At 30.4% G+C, this 22,048-nt stretch overlaps 2 protein-coding genes across 2 annotated transcripts in view; one reads left to right on the top strand and one right to left on the bottom strand.

Annotated features, from left to right (window-relative positions):
• Positions 1–10,612, top strand: part of na (sodium leak channel non-selective protein na) — an 82,805-nt gene extending 72,193 nt beyond the window's left edge. Inside the window, 9 exon segments of the mRNA XM_076488142.1 lie at positions 676–805; positions 1,284–1,399; positions 4,348–4,395; positions 4,930–5,039; positions 5,882–6,032; positions 7,488–7,616; positions 7,619–7,684; positions 8,007–8,103; positions 8,932–10,612. Coding sequence (XP_076344257.1) covers positions 676–805; positions 1,284–1,399; positions 4,348–4,395; positions 4,930–5,039; positions 5,882–6,032; positions 7,488–7,616; positions 7,619–7,684; positions 8,007–8,103; positions 8,932–9,107 — 1,023 coding nt within the window. The 3' untranslated portion in view covers positions 9,108–10,612.
• A 1,235-nt stretch (positions 10,613–11,847) lies between these two features.
• LOC143244089 (uncharacterized) lies at positions 11,848–21,804 on the bottom strand. Its single transcript, XM_076488143.1, has 5 exons — positions 21,626–21,804; positions 20,269–20,427; positions 17,566–17,695; positions 15,719–15,887; positions 11,848–13,140 (listed from the first exon to the last, which is right to left on the bottom strand). The coding sequence occupies exons 1-5, from the start codon at positions 21,637–21,639 to the stop codon at positions 12,014–12,016; spliced, it is 1,599 nt and encodes a 532-aa protein (XP_076344258.1). The 5' UTR covers positions 21,640–21,804; the 3' UTR covers positions 11,848–12,013.
• Positions 21,805–22,048: the final 244 nt, after the last annotated feature.

The raw sequence follows: 22,048 nt of genomic DNA, 5'->3' as shown, positions 1-22,048 counted from the left end.
TGGTGTTATGACAACAAGTGTGATGAATGAAAGTTATTTTAATGGTTATTCATACTTCTTGTCTCAGATTTAATCAGTATATTTAATTGTTGTTTATTACACAGTTTATAAATGACATGTAGAGAAAATTTTAGCAAAGTCTTAGTTTTTGGGCATTATAATCCAGCTTCTCTCTCCTAGCAAGCAAGTGGTGTTGAGTGGAAGTATTTATCGTTGGTAGCTAACAATAGTTCAAGCAAGTGTTGTTGAGTGGAAGTACTTATCATTGGTAGCTAACAATAATTCAAGCAAGTGTTGTTGAGTGGAAGTATTTATCGTTGGTAGCTAACAATAGTTCAACCAAATGGTGTTGAGTGGATGTATTTATCATTGGTAGTTAACAATAGTTCAACCAAATGGTGTTGAGTGGATGTACTTATCATTGATAGTTAACAATAGTTCAGGTTTAGTTGTAATGTTACCTTGCACCTTTCATACCTTAATCTACAGTTGGCCCTGTTGAGAATAATTTTAAAGATATCATTTTTGCAGTAATGACTTCTCATAAGTTCTCTTCTAAGAAAATTAGTTCTCAATACTACTATTACTTCATGAACTCTTGAAGATTAACTCCATTTACTTAAGTGGACAGAAATTTTAAGTACATGATTTAAAAACTTAGCTATTTTCTATCAGATTGGACAGCCATACTGTACACCTGGTGAGAACTACTGGGAAACTGACTGTGGAAACTTTACTGGAAGTCTGATATATTTCTGTACCTTCTATGTGATTATTACCTACATTGTCTTAAACCTTTTGGTTGGTGAGTTTAACAATATCTCTTTAGTCTATTAATAATTTTTGTATGATAAGTTTTGTTACAGTCCATCACCAGTTAATTATGTTTTAAATTTGTATTCAGTTTTATGTTTATTGTATCTGATAACATAATATCAAATTTTTCCAGTGTAGTTCCCAGTGATGCTGAGCAATACATTACAAGTATCATTGTAATATATGTATAAAAACGTATAGTTTTTGTATCACAGCTGTGCTTTAGTGAGCAAGTATATTGAACACAGTTAATGTATCTGATGACATTTAGTGTAAAATATTTATAAAGTTCTAACTGATGCTTTGAAGGTGAAAAAATAATTACACTGGACATTAGTAGCAGTTGTTCTTCTGTAACCGACATTAATTCATTGTAGTCTTTTGTATTAATTAACGAATGGAAGATGTTCATGCTACTGTTTGTCCAGCTGCATGATCTGTGAAACTTACATGAATTTTCCCAACAGCCATTATTATGGAAAATTTCTCCTTGTTTTACTCCAATGAAGAGGATGCACTGCTGAGCTATGCAGACATCAGGAACTTTCAGAACACATGGAACTTAGTAGATATTCAGCAAAGGGTAATAACAAAAGCACTATTTGTGTGTGTGTGTGTCGGGGGGTATACATATTCTAAAAAAAACAAGTTTTCAGTGTCTATATACAAGTTAAAAGGATGGATATTTCAGTTGTGTTGTTCATTTTAACATTTTGTACCAGGTTTCTGTCTAAAGGACTTTCATTTTTAACAGGATGTTTGAGCAGGCAGTGTATCATATAACAAACATTAAATCTATGACATTATTTGGACCCAACAACTAGTGTAGAGTACACTTTTTCTTTAAAGTTATATTCATTATCAGTACTGGTTAGGACTTTTTATATGTAAGTTTTTCTTCTGGAAATTATTTTGCATTGTTAATCTGGTACAGTCAAACCTATCTAAACCAGAAACTGCATAGGGCAGAAGCCAGTACAAGTTGAAAATATCAAAACTTTGCAGCATTATCTTAAGATTTCTTTTATAAAAGGCCCTCTATATGGTGTAACCTGCATAACACAAACTGAAAACTATCTTTCACCTACCTCATCTATCGATAAGTAGGATTAGGATCTGAGTAAGGCAGAAACATTTTTTTGATTGAATATTAATTTACCATTTAATTAATAATTTCTTGAAATATTAATAAATTCTTGTTTAATTAATAATTTCTTTAAATGTTAATAAATTCTCTGATATATTGTTACAGTAAGTGTTGATTAAATATATTCTGTTCTTTTTGCTGCCATCATTATCTTTGCAGTTGAATTAGAATCATGATTTGTAGAAATATATTTGTTTTTTAAGTGCAAACTTCTACTCTTTAAATAATTTTCATGGGAAAAAAAAATCCTATCTTCCCTAATTTTAAAATTTAGGGAAAATTTACCATGGGTAATAAATAGGTAAAAGTCAAAATCCACACTGTTTCAAAATTTTAAGGAAGAATCAACTTTGTGGAATGGAAAGCAAATAAAGCATGGATGACAAGTGCTATGTTTGAGGAATTTTTGAACAAATTAAAGAAAAGAATGGAACAAGAAAATAGGACTATTCTACTTTTCCTAGATAATGCAACTTGTCACCCAAATTCAACTTTCAAATGTTCATTTAGAATTTCTACCTTCATATACAACATCAGTTCTACAGCCATTAGATTATGGAATTATACAGTGTATAAAATTGAAATACAGAAAACTGATGCTTCAGAATATTATTGTAAACTTGGACAACTGTAAGAGAGCATCTGAAATGACCCTGAAAACTGATGTATAAGTCATTTATAAGTCATTCAATTAAATATGTAATAAACTGCTTTCGAAACTGTGAATTTATTCTTAATAATGGCGGAGGTTGTGGAGAAGTTGTTTGTTATGATGATTCTAGTGAAATCCAATCTCTGATTGAAAACATTGATGCAGATGATCCTGTGAACATGGAAAGTTTTGTGAACATTGACAAGAATGTTTTAACAGAAAGTAATGAAATTGATTTAAAATTTATAATAGAATCACAAGAAGGTATTAGTGTGAGAGATTCAGAAGATGAACAAAATGGAAGAGATAGTGAGGAAATAGAAATTCTACTTCATTGCAAGTGTTAAGTTATATTAACACTATCAAATTGTATGTAAAAATGAAGGGGGAAAATGAACTTCATGAAAAGGCCATAGAACTGTTATTCTCTTTTAACCACATGAGAAAGCCCATTAAAAAAACGAAACAATTGAAATTGGACACTTTCTTCAAATAAATTTGATTAAGATTTTGTGTACTTACATATATTTTGATGTCTGTTTTGTTCTTATTCTAATAAATATATCATAAATAGTACAATAACTTTATCCACAAACGTCTTACTTTCCTTGAATCAAGCAAGTATAACATTCTGCTAAAATATTATATATAATTGAGGAAATGCATGTTCACTCTCTAGGCTGGAAAACCCCTTAAGCCAGAAATTTTATTTGGTCGCGTGCGATTCTGCCTTAGACAGGTTTTGCTGTACATGGATTTAGTGCATAGGAACAAATTAATGAGGTGTGGGGCCTGGAGTTAAAACTGAACTAAATCTTCTTGTTGTTTTTTAATTTTGTGCAAAGCCACATGAGGAAATTGCACTAGCCATCCTTAAAATAGCAGTGTAAGACTAGAGGGAAGGCAGCTAGTTATCACCATTCACCACCAACTCTTGGGTACTTTTTTACCAATGAATAGTGGGATTAACTGTCACATTATAATGCCCCCACTGCTGAAAGGGTAAGCATGTTTGGTGCAATGGAGATTTGAACCCATGACCCTCTGATTACGAGTCAAACACTTTAACCCACCAGGCCACTAAATCTTGTAAACTGACCAAACTTCATGAGATGTTTTTGGATATTTGGGCAAACATTTATCCAACATGCACTTTGGTTATCTTATGGAAGTAACTAATTAAAATATCGACACACAGTAATACCATTTATGTGTTTAAGTGTTAAAAGATACTTAAAATAAGTACAGACAGTAATAATATTTGTATGTGGGTGATTAATTAATTATTATGAGTGTGTAGTAATAACGTGTGTTTAAGGATAGTTAATTAATCAGTATGGCTATGTAGTAATACTCTGTGTGTTTAAGAATAGTTAATATCAGTATGACTGTGTGTTTAGTGAATTATAGTATGGCTGTAGTAATACTCTGTTTAAGAATAGTTAATTAATCAGTATGACTATATGTGATATATTTTGTGTGTTTAAGGATAGGTAATTAATCAGTATGATTATTTAGTAATACTCTGTGTGTTTAAGGATAATTAATTAATCAGTATAACTGTGTAGTAATATTTTGTTTGTTTAAAGACAGATAATTAATCAGTGTAACTGTGTAGTAATACTCTGTGTTTAAGAATAGTTAATCAGTATGACTGAGTAATAATATTCTGTGTGTTTAAGGACAGTAATTAATCAGTGTGACTATGTAGTAATACTCTTTTTATGTTTAGGGAGTGATACCTGTAAGAAGAGTGAAGTTTGTTCTTAGACTTTTAAAGGTAAAATTGTTTTAATCTTTATAAATGTAAATTAAACAGCCACTAGGCGATAAAAGATTCTGGGCATGTTTTTAATCCATATGAATGTGAGATTACAATATACTAAATGTTTCTTTTATTTTTACGACTTTTTTACACAAAATTGATTCACTTCTAGAAAAAAGCCTAATGAACCTTTAAAGTTTACTTTTAAAGTACAATGAGATTATTCTATTGTTAACTGTACCACACAACTGTTATAACTGTAGTATCACAGAGTGAGTTGTCTAGAACAAATTGGGTTGAAGGTATACCAATTCAAAGATCAAATAAGTTTTAGTATTTTTATTGTATCACAGATCTCTATATTACAAGTTATTGTGTCTCCTATATGATTAAAAACATTTTTTTCCTGATAATTGGGCTATATAATTTGTAATGTATTGAAGTATTCTATCTAATAAAGAATAAACTACATAATAATTTCAGTTTGTATAAGAACTTCTGTAACAATTATTTGTCCTCCCACCTCATTTCTTTCCATCCAAAACATAGGGTCGACTGGAAGTGGATCCAGAAAAAGACCGTCTCCTCTTCAAACACATGTGCTATGAAATGGAACGGCTTCACAATGGTGAAGATGTTACCTTCCATGACGTTCTCAAGTACGACCAGACATGCACTCTCTTATCACTTTGTCTGACACTAATTACTCAGTCTGATGACTTTTTAACTTATGATTATTAGATTTAAGACAGTGTGAGAAGTAATTGATTTCAGAAGCTCCAGCTGAACAAGTATTAATGGACCAGAAGTATTGTTAATATACTATAGATCACACAGATGTAATTGTTTTGTTAATTCTGAATATGTAAACATATGTTTAAGGTTGTAGACTTACTTTTGTTTTCCTGTTGGTTACCATGAGTTGAATTTTATTCTAATGGTAATTTTAAGTTTTTATCAGGAAACAAAATAAATAATTTCAGTTCAGTTAAACTGTGAGAATCTACTGTTTTACCATCAAAGTACCTTCACCTGTATTATCTGAGAAATAAGCTTGATGTCTGTATGTCTAATAATTGTTCATTTAATTTATAAGTTACGCTGTGTAAATTGGCTTTACTACCTTTTTTATTTCTTTAATTAACTGTTGTACTGTTATTGGTCTAATAATTACTAGATTGTATTCCGTAGTATTTTTCAATTTTTTTCAGCTTATATTCAGAGCCTGTTTGTAATTGTAACAATATCAAAGTTGTGAAGATGGCATCAAATTAACCATTGAGGCTTCTTAACAGTACTAGTTAAGTTGAATTTTGTTCTTTGAGAAAACGTATAGGTGTGCTTAATTTGATAGTAACATTAAGTTTTATTAATTTTTTTCTTAGTTTGGACATCAAGAACAAACATTATGTTCAGTAATTGACATTGATCTAGAAAGCTTTAAGAACTGAAAATTTCCATGTAACAGTTGTGTTTAGACAAATATCTGTTTCGATTTTAGCATGCTATCTTATTGGTCAGTGGATATTCGTAAAGTTCTGCAACTGGAAGAACTACTGGTTCGTGAGGAGTTGGAGTACATCATTGAAGAAGAAGTTGCCAAACAAACTATTCGTCAGTGGCTTGACAAATGTCTACGCAGAATTAAGGCAGTAAGTGTTCATGTCAATTGTTAAAATCAAGTCATAAGATTCACCTTGATTTGAACAACAATGTGATAGAATATGCCAAAACAAAGAAAACTTTCCAATGCAGATTATAATTTTCCTTACAGAGTTATTTATAAATAGTTAAAATAATTTAGAATTTATATGATTCACATCAAGTATTCACAGAAAATGATATTTTAATCTGGGTATAATACTGTTATAACTATTCTGTATTTTTTATTTTTTTATCTTACTGTGAAGATAAGAATTTAATTGTATTTTAAAATATAGAATGTGGATTTTACATATTTATCAACAGGTGGCTTATCCTGCTTTAAATTCTTTATGAATATTGAATTAATAGTACAATATCTATTATAAATATTTAGATTCTTTTACTTGTTTAGTGGCTTGATGGTTAGGGCTATTGACTCACGATATGCGGGTCATGGGTTTGAATTCCACCGCCAAACACTTTTGCCCTTTAAACGTATTCCTGTCACACAAAGCATGCTCATCCTTTCAGCCTTGGTGGTGTCATAATGTGACAGTCAATCCCATGAATTGGCAGTGGGTGGTATTGACTAGTTGTCTTTCCTCTAGTTTATCACTGCTGAATTACGGACAATTAGTGCAAATAGCCTTCAGGAAGCTTTGCACGAAATTTAAACCATGCCAAAACCAAACCATTTGTTTAATATGGTCATACACAATGGTCATGTATAACTGTCAGGAATTACGTATGACAGATTTCTGTGTTTTTGTTTGAGTGGGTGTAATTCTTAACCGTAATGAAGATATTTTTTTAAATACAAATGTATTATAATTTTCAGGATATATTTAATCTTTTCTTTCTTTAAAGGCTAATCTACTATGAGAGTTACTGACAGTTCCTGAATAGTAATATCTGATTTTAAACTAGTCATCTGCTCTCAGAAATACTGTCTATTTTTTATGTTGAATCCTATTTGAAACTTCACTTTTTCAATCTATGTATTATTGTCATCACTGTCATTATTTATGTGTTTATCGTGAATGGCACAAACACAAAGTGACACATTTCCTTATTTGAAGGTAAAATTTAAGGTTAAAAATTCTAAAGCTGTCACCCCATAATTTTGTTTTAACATACAAAAAACATTAATTGTCAGACTTCGTCCAGTTTGGACAAGGTTGCCCAGTAAGAGTGTAGTTGAAGTTTTCGATAACCATTACTTAATACTGTATTTGTAAGCAATATAAATATTGTAATCACAGTATAATATTTTATTGCACATACAATAGTATAGTTACATTTTTGTACAATTTGTATGTGATTTGAGTGTTGTTAAGTAACATTTTTGTAGAAGAAAGACATAATTTGTTCGTATAAGAAATGGAAAACCAAGGCTTGTAGATAAGTTGCAGCCATCTATATGTGAATTCTGTTTTTACAAATTTTCTAAAACTTCGTTCCAGCAAAAGCAACAGAACAGTTTAATCAACAGCTTAAGAGCAACAAACGAAGCACTGCTTGCTGGCTCAGATATTCTTCCAGCCAAACCTGCTGCCACAGAAACCAAAGAAGAAGGGAAAGAAGAGAACAGCGGGCTTCAGTGAGGCATCGTAGGAAACTTGTCGGGTTGCCTGGAAGATCAGACAGCTTATCTTCTCAGGTACTGTGCTTCTACGTTATATATTTGTAGCAAAAAAGAGAGATACAGTGTGTTTGTACGGATGGTTTAAAATATATTGTTAATATTTTCCAGTAATCCTTTGCAAAAATAATGAAATTCCAAAGCCAAGCATCACATGATAACTCTCTTAGAAAACAACAAAAACCAGATTGTGTGCTTGCAGTGTTGTTCGTTATTAGTATTGTTCGTGAAATGTAAAAGTTACGATGGATAGAAATATCTTAATATCTCACTCTTAGATGGTATTTTGCTTTAGAGTAACATTTTAGAAAAGTTACAAATTAATATTTTTCTTTTCTAGAGTGGAAGGAAATATTTAGTTCCTTCATTATCAGATGGAGCTTCCAGGGCTGAAAAAGAAAGGTTTAATATCAAGAAATGGAACACAAGACAGCCTGGTATGTTCCCTTCTTCCTATGCCTGTGGCTTCCTCAAACATGAATTAATTTGACAATTCAAAAGTTAAATCATTAAAGATTCACCTATTTGGAAAAGGTTAAAACTTTTTTTATGTGTAAATACACTGTTACTTTAATTTCCTTCAAGGTATAACTTATATTTAACAAAATGATACCAACACACTTTGGATATCATTCATCGTATACCCTACATCAGGCAGCATGGCACCAACCCAAGTTTAATTTTTCTTCAATGTGTACTCTATGTTAGACAGCATGACACCAACCCAAGTTTGAATGTTTGCTGTGAAAATTACTGTCAGTTTTAAATAGCTGACTTTAAACTTGTGAGCTGGTGTCAGAATTATAATCAGTTTTAAATTCTACTATTTGACATGACTAATATGTTTTTTGTTCTGGGGTTGGTTGCCTTAACTGTAATAAGGAAAAGCACTTTTTTTTCTCCAAATGACATTTTAATTTTCAGAATGCATTTTATCTTCCTGTTAAGTTTGAAATATGTTAGATAGAATAGCACCAACCTACATTTTGTTATCTTTAATCATATGTTAACAAGTGTATTACATACATTTAATTTCACATCTCTTAAGTACATGGCCCATTCCAGGTCTGTGTTTTTATTTCTGTGCCTCATCCTTAAAAATTCTGTCTAGAAACATAATACTTTAATTTCATTTAATTATTTTTTTCACTCAGTCTTCAGACAAAACTTGTGCAAGCATTAGTACATAACATCAAAAGTGTAGTTTTTTTTTGAAGCACATGTGTATATATAAAAGCATTTATATGTATTGAATTTCTGGTCAGGATCCAAGGGGCTGCCAGATTTAAGTGAAGGCAGTGAATTGGTATCACCAACATCAGAAGAGGAGCATGGACTAAGCAGAAGTTTTATGCCAAAAATGACAGCTATTGTTGGTGAAGTCGAAGAGTGGTGGACGTCTCAGTTGAGTTACAATAGTGAATCTGAGAGTGAGGAATAAAGTTTTAATAAACAAGCTGTTGACAGGAGATCTTATCTGTTTCATAATTGGTTCTTAAAATTTAGAGTTTCATCAACATTATGATGGTAGCACTTGAGATCCATATCTCTCTAAATAAAAATTATTACTTTATCAAATAGTTTTTCTTTAACATAAGTTAATGAAATTGATAAAAAAGTTTGTTTACTGTTATTTACAGTCAATATTGTATGATTGAGATGTCAGAATGAATTTCAAAATTCAGCTCACCATTTTGTGTATTATTTCCCTATTTTAACCCAGTGTATATTTTTGTCAAAATTATTTTTAACAAGTTTATTTTCTAGTCATTAATTTTTATTTTATTTACATATTGTTTTGAAACATATCTACCATTTTGTTTTTACTTTTAATTTTTAAACGTACATTTTTTTATACCTAGTTTCATTTGTTTCAAAAACAATAGATTATGAATCCAGATCAACACATTTATAAGGTTTGAAATATATATCAAAGTAACTTGCCATGTTTACAAGATAAATGTTTCTGTTGTGAAGTTGTCAAGACATATTTAACAATGTTATGTAATGTAAAACAGATTTATTATAGATATGTCAACATATTTGAACCAGGGCTTGGATTTCTTACATTTCAAGCAGTGAAGATTAATCAAGGTTTACTTGCAAAGTTTTTATCAATAGCTGATGATTAAGTTATTTGTAGATTCATACCAAATTTTAATCTTTTCTAATAATGGAAAATTATTTTTTTCTTTAAACCACAAATTATAATTTTTGAGGAACAATAGATAAATGCAATGACTTCAGTTTGTTTTGTTGTATCTAATAATTCACTTATATACAAAATGTATTACAAATTCATAAGTTCAGAATTAGATGTTGGTTCAGTTGTATCCATCTGACAAAATTAGTTAAACCTAACACAATATTGTTTCTCAACTTTAAAAAAAAAGTATTACTTGTTTTATCCTTAAAACTTTAGTTTCCATCTTACAAGTTCAATTCAACATTTGACCATTTATGAGGTTTAACAGTGCCAACTTCCATTATTTTACCTAGTTGTGCAACAGTTTGGTGGAAGAAAGACAAAATTTAGAATTACTGCCTACTGAATTCTTATACTACATAATATGTTGGTGTAAACAGTTATGCTATGTGTTTACTGCTAACCCCACTGAATTTTGTAAAATACTACACTATTCATACTTGCTTTAAATTTACTTTTCTGCTAGTTTTATTTATTACATTATAAGTTCTCATTTGATTGTAAACACATGATCAACACAGTTGCTTGGTTTCAGTGTTTTGTGTTTTTTAATATATGTATTTCTTATAGATGCTAGAAAATTTATTGGGTTTGTCTTTTATTAAATGTGTAACAAGCTTTCCAGAATTGGTCAACTATCCATCTTGTATGAAGAATATTCAAAATATTTTTGTAAACACCCACTCAGTTTAGTGCAGTATATAAAGTGATATGTCCAGTAAAAGCAGGAATTAAATGAAGCATGTGTCAGTTTTCAGTTATCCAAAAGCTCCAAACACAATCTATCATAGATAGTACACGTCAAACCTCTTAAAATCCCAACAGAGGAAAAACAGTATTTACAACATTGTGAATATGTATTCCAATAAAATGGAAAACCAAAACTGACTGAAGTTAAAACTCACATAATTTCCTCGACAGAGGGCCATCCACACCACCATACAGTAATGTGTTGTCTGTCAGTAGACACTAAAATGATGTTATGTAATGCTGCAATTTTTTACTGCTGTAATATCAATAAAATGTGTGTGCCATGAATCACAAGAAGAAGTATACACACTCTAGGCTATAACACAACATGACATATTAACTTGAAAATCAAGAAATAAAAATATTTACTCTTAATTTTAGTCATGTTTATTCTTGAAACAGAACACTTTCAGGGACTCTGGGGAAGTACCCCTAGTAATAGACATCCTAAGACTTGGTAACACTGATCTACTTGCAATAATTCATCATCCCAAAGAAGACCATATGAATACCATTGAAATAACAGGTTACAAACTACATGCAAAAAAGATAGATAAAAGAAGCTTTCTACATTCACATAACTGATAACACAATCAATCTAGCAACAAGTCTGCAAAACCTTTCTTGAAACATAAATACTTAGTTAATTCAAGTTCTTGTAAGGTCAGGCACATAATGCATCAGGTGTTCTGTCAAGATCTACAATCAAATCATACACACTACTAATACAGGAAATAGTATTTCCAAGGTGATAACAGGTTAGATAAAAATTTCAAAAATGTATTACTAATTAATAATTAGACATAGGTGAACATATAGGCTACTACAGCATGAAAATTCACACGCACACATTTACAACCAGCCTGTGAAGTGGGGCAACATATGCCTCCACCAAGAGTGCCAAAATTGATGTTACATTTAGTAGTTCGTATGAACTTGAGGGGTGCCACATACAAAGTTCACCTAAATTTTCCCAAGGGTAAACACTGCATATATGCATCTTGAAAAGTATTTTTTATACTATCAAATTACAATTGTAACAGATAAATTTACTGTATAGGCAGTCTTACAATTTCAAATGCTTGATTTCATTTAAAGCCCCACTCTATGTAGCATGGAGAGATAGATGAGATGAACCTGTTAATTCATTTCCAGCAAGTTTTAAGACAATACACCAAAACATTTTTTAAAGAACAAATCACTGGAATTAATTTGGAAACATACATTTTTCCTTTTTTTTTTTTTAATTTACAACATCTTATATATTACAAACTAAATTTCCAAAATTTAACATTGCCTGTGAATTATAGCGAAAAATGAATGACACAAAAAATATCAACTGATGATGTTATAATGTACAAATGAAAAGCCTGCATGACTTGTATGAATTTTTATCTCTGGGGTATTCTTGGCTGCCTGATACTATTCTTGTCATTCCAGCTCCTACTTCTGTCCTTCGGTCTGTAAGATATTCGATTTTTGGACTTATTTCTTGGAATGTGACTAAAATCCTCATAACAGTTTCTATCCAATTTAAAATCCCCACCAAACTCTTCTCTCAGGTTGTAACCTTCTCTAGCTCTTTCTCTCTGTATTTCAAACTCCCGTTTTCTAAGCCATTCAAGTTCTTTTTCTCTTTCTGTGTAACTTGTACATATTTCCCAGTCTCTCCTTCTTCTATCTATAAAATCTTCTGTGTCTTGAATACATTCCAAGTATCTGCTGTTTCCGTTGGCATAGTTGAACTGTTGCTCTGTGTATCTCCTGCTGTCATTATTCATAAAACCTAAATTGATTTCGCAGTCTCTCCTCCCATGGTGAAGTTCATCAAACCTGCCCTGTAATAGTGATGATCGAGACCTTTGATCCAGGAATCTTTTTGGTCCTTTGTAGTCTTGGTTAATAGGTCTTTCTTGTTTATAAAAGTCGTTGTCTCTCTGCCTTTTTCCAATACCATACTCTTTTCTGTTTCTGTCTGCTCTACTTGATTGCCAGTCATTATTTCTAGTTTCCACCCTTCCTTCATCCTGTGATTTATTGTACTCTTTGTTCCAAGATATGTGTTTAAGTAAATGTCTTTTCTCTTCACCCTTTTCCTGACCATTCTTTGGTTTACATTTTGCACGATGTTTCCATTCATCTGATGGGCTTTCTTTTTTAAAATTTTTATTTGACAATGAACCTCTCGATGAGTTTTGTGTAGCTGATAATGGACTTCTGCTTCTGTGCCTGGAACAATTAAGTTCTGTTTCTCGACTTCTTTCTCCAGGTAATTTGCTGCGTGCTGGAATGTTTGAACTTCGAACTGATGTTTCTGACTGATTGTCATATTTTTGTTTTTGAGGTGAATTATGATAACTAAAACTTGTATCTTTGTTGTGTCCCAAATCGTTTTTGCCTTCTTTCTCCTTATTGGTTGGTTTAATATCTTTAGTTGAAACATTAGATGAACTACTGTCTCTATCACTTAGCTTTTTGCTTTCTTTCTGCTTCTTTTTTTCCCTTTTCTTTTTCTTTTCTAATGTAGAAAAAAGCAGGGACAAAATATCAGTATTTGTATGTTTATCAAAAAGAATGAACTTATCTTGGCCTGAAGATACCATAAAAACCTGAAACATATGCACTGGTATAAAAGTATGAGAAATAACAATACATGAACTGAATTCCATAGCTGCAGCATACCAAACTTGGGATAATAATTTCTACATGGCTCTAATATACTTACCTTGCCTTCACTCTGTTATGTGACAGAATAAAGCTTGTTGGTTTTACCTTATTAAAGGAATAGAGATAGGTAAAATTTCTAGTGTTTCACATTTTTATGATGCACTACAAAAATGTGAAGCACTAGAAACTTTACCTATCCCTGTACATGTTTCAGTATGTACATTATTTCACTTACACGCTGTTGTAAGTCAACAGTAACTTTGTTACGTTTGCTAGATACCACAAATCTTCAGTACAGTGAAGTCTTAATTGAAATGCCATTTATAATGGACACATATGAGGTGATCAAACTGTAATGATGAAGCTGGAAAATCATGAGCTCAAAAGAAAATTTGTAAACTGGATGACAAAACGAGTTCTAATATGTTACAAAAATGAGGCTGGCAACAGCCCACAATAAACAAAAATACTACTTACAAACCAATACTTATTTTGTGGAATAATGTATTTAAAATTATTTGCACTTTTAATTAACATAACACATAAAAGTTTATTTTGGTGATATACACAATGCATTTTAATTAAAATTACCTTTTTTTATATATTAAAGGACTAAGTTGAACAGTCACCTAGTTTGTTATATGTTTCTTGTAAACTGGATGATTTGACGAAGAGATCCAAACATCATCATCCTTTAAATAAATATGTAACAAAACCTTAGCAGTTGTTCATCATATTATTTTATTTTGATATCTTTGTCACCTAAACAGTTTCAAATACGCACTTATTCCATTACGGATGAGGGAATCCTCAATAGCTACAACACATGAAATTATTTTATGTAGGATTTGAGTAAATGAATCTACAAGACCTTTTATTTTTTTCATTTTTATTACCTATATTTTTGTACATCAGCAATACCAAGCACAGAGCTTGCATATACCTGATTTAATTTTATTACACATCAGGATCTCTAAGAGCCTACCAAAAAACTGAAATTCTTTTAAGCAGGACTACAGTAACTTAATCTACAAACCTTGGGCATTGTCAAATACACCAGTCAAAAGGTTTGACCTCAAATCAGTCAAAATATGATGGAGCTATGAACTAAATGTTTGCATACGGAAAAAAAACAAACTTGGGGTTATTAATTTTATGAGCTGTTGCTAAAAATTTCCCATAAAAATGAACATTAATGTATTTTTAAATCAAGACTTTTCACAACTATGACATGAAACTAAGTAAAATTATAATTTTGGTAATCATGGATGCCATAAGTTTATGTTATTAAATGAGCTTACATCTATTAAAATAATATAAAAGGACTTGTGTAAAAAATAAATTTGGTTACAAGGAACATCACAAGTCAAAACTGGTAGGAAAAGCGTAAGACATACTAGGTTTGTGTATACAGATATATTTAGTTGTGAATATCTGAAAGAAAATAAAAATAATTTAAATAACTTTGGACTGTAGAATGAAAAAGAATATATAATAAATAAAAAAATAAGTCAACAGTGAAGATGGGTAATTAGTGGAATTTCCAACTGATGAGTCACAAAGTCAGATAAACTGAAAATACTAATTATCATTTCTGCAATTTCTGACATTAAATATTAGAACAATGTTAATTAATTGAAAATAATAATAATGAATGTTTTGATTACTTGGCATACTGAAACAATTAGAATAACTTGTTTTAATTAGTTCATTATTTTTTTGACATTGATAATGATTTTAATTCTATTATTTCATGCGACATTAATTGATATTAACAAAATTTTATTAAGCTTATAACCATTTTGTAAGTGAAAACCCCTTTTAGACATTGGAATAACAAGATAATGGGGGTACCTCTAAAATGCCACAGAAATAACTACAATAATTTGTACTAAAACTAATAAATTACCAGCATCTAGCTTTCTGAAAAAATTTGTATAAATATTTTCATTGGAAGCTAAAGCAACTTTACTGCAAGAAAAGACTAAATTATCCAAGAAATCACAGTATTTATTTATTAATTAACAGTAGGGCCCCTACTTACTAAATATTCTTACAAGAATAATTAACATAACTCTTCCAAGATATTAATACATATGAACTATTTACAAAAATTAAACTTCCTCACATGAAAGTTATGCATGTCCATAATTGGAACCTACCCATTACTGACCGAGTGTTGTAGTTGGCATGATGATATTAACTAATATTGGCCATTCATTACATGTTGCTAGTTCCCTTTAGCAATGCTAACTTTATCTACTTTAAGTTGTCCATTTCTAACATCTTACATATAAATTTCTAAGTTGAGAAAGATGTCAGGACACTGTCAGTCACAGTTATGTTAATCGTCATGCTATAGTGATTTAAATTATCGATTAAACCAAAGTACTAAAACTATTTAATGATGGATCTGGTGTGAAACAAACCTTTTTTTATTTTTGGAACATCTTTCACCAACTGGTAAGGGGGGAGTTCAGGAGGTTTGGGAGCACAGCCTTCTAAACGTAATGTTTTTGACACAGCATCATCACTGTCACATTCTTTTGGAATTTTAAAATTTTCTATGTGATCAACACGAATGGTCTTCCCACATAACTAGACAGGAGAAAAATTAGAACAGCTTCAGTATACGTATACAAACACGGTGTTGTTGTTGTTGTATGAATAATATAAAAAATATATACACCTTTACACCATATTTTATTCATTGAAGCTATTGTATTGCTGAATAAAATAAACTGATAAATGGATATTCAGCCCTTGAGTATTAAATATTTCATTTTTCATTTCAGTAACTAATTTCACATACAACTAAAGACTTACTATAAACTAATACACCCATAAATGTAAGCTAACAATATGTATTATGTCAGCAAGACTACAATATATGCATACCACTTAACAATTTAATAGCATACTTTTAGAGTTATGACTCATATAAAGACATCTTTGATAGACTGAGAGAAATTTTTGTTAATAAAAGCTATTTTTAACAATTGATTTAATGTAGAACTGATATAAGTTATGTATTAATTGTATTGCAACCTTTAAGCAAAAACAAACATAAAGCAAAACCTTTTTGTTTAAACATTATTACAGACCAATAATGTTCCACTACATATATCTAACTATTTTCAACTTGTTTTATGTTCATTAACACCTTTACTTTTGTGATTCAATTTTTATTTTTTTTAACCCATGTAGCAATTACATAACCCATTCAAAACCACAAATCCTGTACAGTCAGTTCCAACTTACAGACCAACATCATTCCTCAGTGTACTATATGTTGCCATTATCATGTTAAGTGCTGCTATATCATTTACTAGAGTGGAAAAATATTTATGTAGGTTTCAAAAAATAATAATACAATAAAATCAGTAATATGAAAAAATGTCACACAATAAAAACATTTCAGATCTCTAATCGTTTGGGAATTATTTTTAGAATCACAGTATTAAACCTTCAAGTGTTGCCTTACTCCTTGAAATCTCATAAATATTGAAATCTCTATTACAAATAATTGGCAAGTTGTTTCCATCATTTTGATTTGAAGCTTAGTTCGTGTTGCATACAATCAACTTTAAGTCCACTTATCCCCACTAATTTTCACACCTATCTTGACTTTATGTCCTTCTCTAGCAGTGACTGTATATACAAATAAACTGTTTCTGATTAAAGCCTGTATGAGAACACTTAACACCTTTTAAGCAGTTTTTGTAACTGCAAACTAGAGCAGGACATGTTTTAACATCTTGAAATTTAATTCCTGCTAAGATTAATGAATGATTATGCTAAAACTATTTAGGTGATAAAGCTACTCATGCCTAGTATAATTGTGTAAACATTATATGATTTTGATAACCAAACAATCCATTGCAAAAACAAATAGAGAAATACTGGGCTTAAAACTGTTTTATACTAAGAAAACAATAACAAATGTATTGCTATTTAAGCTTTGGTAAATGTGACATTGAAAGTTGGAACAAAAACATGTTTAACTAGTTTACTGTCTACTGTAATGTAATTAACACCTGTTTCAAAAAGGGAAATAAAACATGGCACTTTTATATATCAGATGATACTGAAGCTGTAAAACTCATTTCACATCTTCTCATTCTTTGGACGTTATGAACACACTGTGGTCAGTGGTTGAAAGCTAACAAATGATTACTAAGATCTATATCATATTTATAGTTTTCATACACCAGTTTACTTAAGACTTACTAATACAGTCTTACAGTGATATAACATGAAAGTATTAAATAATTACCTTAATACCATTTAAATTATCCACAGCTAAAACAGTGCTCCTCTGATCTTCATAACATAAGAAACAGAACCCTCTGGACTTGCCAGTTTTTTTATCTCTCACCAGATTAATGTTGACCACTTCACCATATCTGTTTATCAACAAATAGGTATTATTACTTCAAACATGCAATAGTGACAGCCTATGTCACAAACTGTGCATTTATTTCAGAAATATTGAACTTAAACCAAAATATAGTTTCTGAAAAAATATATATATTATTATTACACACAGCAGTAGTTTTGAAGAAAGTCAGGTGCATACACCAACAGACAAATGTTACCTTAAAATAGTTCCAGAACTCTAAATAATTGATCTCAACCACACAGAGTATTCATTACTAGATTAGTCCAGACACCTTGCTGACATCCAATAAGTTACACACCTCATTAAGTTGAATAATACTTTACTGGCATAAACTAAACATGTTGTTTTAATTTCACTACCAGTGGAGTCTACATACTGTATTAAGTTTAATTCTTGGCTGGGTGGTATGTTGTTTTAACTTCACTACCAGTAGGATCTACATACTGTATTATGTTTAATCCTTAACTGGGTGATATGTTGTATTAACTTCACTACCAGTAGGGTCTACATACTGCATTAAGTTTAATCCTCTACTGGGTGACATGTTGTTTTAACTTCACTACCAGCAGAGTCTACATACTGTATTAAGTTTAATCCATGAGTGTGTGACCAGTTGTTTTAACACTCCTACAAAAAGTGGGGCCTAATAGGCCCCAGAGCAACGTGAAAGGTTATTAATATTAGGCTAATAAATTTGTATTTAAATGAAATTGCCATTTCATTTAATGAAATGAAATCAATGACTGTTTTCAGTCATTTTCATTTCATAAAAATGAAATCAAATGGAAATTTCATTTAAATACAAATTTATTAGCCTAATATTAATAACCTTTCAAGTTGCTCTGGGGCCTATTAGGCCCTACTTTTTGTAGGAGTGTTAACCTCATTTCCAGTGGAGTCTACATACTGTATTAACTTCAATCCTTGACTGGGCGACATGTTGTTTTAACTTCACTACCAGTGGGGTCTACATACTGTATTAACTTTAATCGTTGAATGACTGATATATTGTTTTAACTTCACTACCAGTGAGGTCTACACACTGTATTACATTTAATCCTTGAATGGCTAATGCATTGTTTTAACTTAGATACCAGTGGGGTCTACATACTTTATCAAGTTTCATCCTTGACTGGGCAATGTTGTTTTAACTTCACTACCAGTGGAGTCTACATACTGTATTAAGTTTAATCCTTGACTTGGTGACATGTTGTTTTAACTTCACTACCAATGGGGTCTACATACTGTATTAAGTTTAATCCTTGAATGGCTGATATGTTGTTTTAACTTCATTACCAGTGGGGTCTACATACTTTATCAAGTTTAATCCTAGACTGGGCAATGTTGTTTTAACTTCACTACCAGTGGAATCTACATATTATATTACATTTAATCCTTGACTGGGTAACATTGTTTTAACTTCATTACCAGTGGAGTCTACATACAGTATTAAGTTTAATCCTTGATTGGGTAATGTTGTTTTAACTTCACTACCAGTGGAGTCTACATACAGTATTAAGTTTAATCCTTGATTGGGTAATGTTGTTTTAACTTCACTACCAGTGGAGTCTACATATTGTATTACATTTAACTCTTGAATGGATGATATGTTGTTTTAACTTCACTACCAGTGGAGTCTACATACTGTATTAAGTTTAATTCTTGGCTGGGTGATATGTTGTTTTAACTTCACTACCAGTGGAGTGTACATATTGTATTACATTTAACTCTTGAATGGATGATATGTTGTTTTAACTTCACTACCAGTGGAGTCTACATACTGTATTAAGTTTAATCCTTGACTTGGTGACATGTTGTTTCAACTTCACTACCAATGGGGTCTACATACTGTATTAAGTTTAATCCTTGAATGGCTGATATGTTGTTTTAACTTCACTACCAGTGAAGTCTACATTCTGTATTAAGTTTAATCTGTGAATGGCTCATATGTTGTTTTAACTTCACTACCAGTGGAGTCTACATATTGTATCATGTTTAATCCTTGACTAGCTGGCATGTTGTTTTATTTTATTTATACACTACTTTGGTTCATGTAACCATCAAATTCTTGGGCACACAAGCATTTTGTTGCATAAATAAATTTAGTAAACTGAGACCCATTAGTAATTCTAAGGTTAAATTGCTATACAAATGTGTAAGAAACAGAGATTACAGGATTTTTTTATATTATTATTTTCAATTAATTGAAGATTTTTTAGCTTATTAAATTAGTTTCATGACTCAAGAAAATAATAAATTAATTAAAGGAATGTTTCTTATTATTACTATTTTCATTTCAAATATCAAAAACCTCATGAAAATATTCATTTATTTGAACATAATCGATTAAAGAACTGACAATTTCACTTACTCCCCAATTCTAATGGCCATGTTAAAGAATTTCTTAAGTTTCAGTGACAAGTTTTATATATTTTTAAATAAACATGAGCAAACTATCACTTCTTTTTTACAGAAATTAAGTCACTGATCTGTTATTTATAAAGTATATCTGATCATAAGCAGTTCATTATACATACCACTGACACAGAAATACAGTAAACAAGCCTTCTTACTTACTGAGAAAATACACAAATAATATCTCCTTCTGTCAGGTCATATGAAAGACCACCAAGAAAAATCCAAGCACTATGTTTGTACAAATTGTGCCATGAGGTTTTACTATCTATTCCAAGAGACAGTTCCTTCTCATTCAGTTTGGTAATATTTTTCACATTTCTGAAGAGATACAAAAACTAACATTTATTATACTGACACGCATTATGATAAAACATGTACATATTACATCATGATAGAAAATGAAATACAACTCTGATTTTTAAATGTTTTGAAGATTTATGTCTGAAAAAAATCTCCATCTTAATATGGATAAAACAGAAATATCAAACTAGCCTTTACAACGTAACATTATAAGTATAAATACAGAAAAGCTGTAATTCAAATAAATCCATGTATTAATACAAACCACTGAGTATTATGTATTATGCATTATGATTAAGCAATCTTATAATCCCCCTCAAAGTTAGCTTCACCAGCTGATTTCTACAAGGTTATTCAACACAATTTTATAAAAGCTGGATCTAAACCTAGCCAGCTGAGGTAATATTTATTCCTTTCAGTTTCTACTTTTTTAAACTAACTGATATAATTTACAAAGTTACTATAATATAAAAGAACTTAAAATATTCTGTCTAAATGCTCCAAAACTGAAGTTTAAATTGAGAGAGATTGAACTTTTCCTACCTTAGAATTAATTTAATTTGTTCAATCTAACATACTGTGAAGATATTTTTTCTTTTAATTTTCACAACATTAATATCTCCAGTTTTTCAAAGTTTAATCAAGAACAGTTAACAGTTCATGATGTACTAAATCTACATAAGTACTATTTTTGTATGATATTTGGAGATATAAAGCTAAAAAAAAGTACATACATCACAATTAACGAAACCTGAGTAGCAGCGATAACTAATTACCTTAACAAGTCAGACTTCAGTTTTTATTCTTCGTAAAGTAATAGCAAAACTACTAGTAGAGAGATAAATTTCTCTTAAAATAAAACTTGCAGGAAATACTGAAATATTCTATTGAGATGTATAAAGTATCAGTGAAAATATTATATGTTTACTTAACTTTTAAATTTTTAGCGTTACAACTTACATTGCTAACTACAGTGATTAAATGAAAACAGTAGTCTGTCATTCACTTAAGTATATCTTTAAAACCATTAAATAGGCTTAAAATTTTAAAACTATAATAATAATAAAAGAAATCTTCTGACTGGTTCGGTTAAAAAATGAAATTTTAAATTTTCATTGAAACTGATGTCTTGAAATCAGAGTTCAACGTCAAATTATATGAGACTTAAAAATGGCAAAAGTTATTTCCTTTCCAACTAATTACTTTTTCTACTTACGTTAGTGGATTCATATTTCTTATTGTAATTAATTAGTTGAACAACAAAATCTCTTGTTTACAAAGATGTAATAACTATGTCCACGACAATCTTAATTTTTATGTCTTTCTATATTGATTTTGTAATCGACGAAATCTTTACCAATTCAACAGACCATTCCCTAAGCCTAACAAATAAAATTTAGTATTTAACGCCGTCTACCAACGTAAACGTATTTGTCAAATTTCAAGTTTTACCAAACACATTTGCTAAATATCTTCTTTCTACGCTTGCGTTAAAAGCAAATAAATAAATAAATAATTTATACTAAATAACATTCTGTTTAGGAACGAGACGGGACCTATTAGTCCATCTCAGCTGTCTCATCCTTTGAATTACACTAAAACACACGCACATATAATATATAATATTTATTTTTGTTTA

Source organism: Tachypleus tridentatus, chromosome 2 (genome assembly GCF_004210375.1).
Source record: "Tachypleus tridentatus isolate NWPU-2018 chromosome 2, ASM421037v1, whole genome shotgun sequence".
Taxonomy (NCBI): Eukaryota; Metazoa; Arthropoda; class Merostomata; order Xiphosura; family Limulidae; genus Tachypleus; species Tachypleus tridentatus.
The sequence above is the reverse complement of the archived record's forward strand: the minus strand, read 5'-3'. Positions and strand labels throughout refer to the sequence as shown.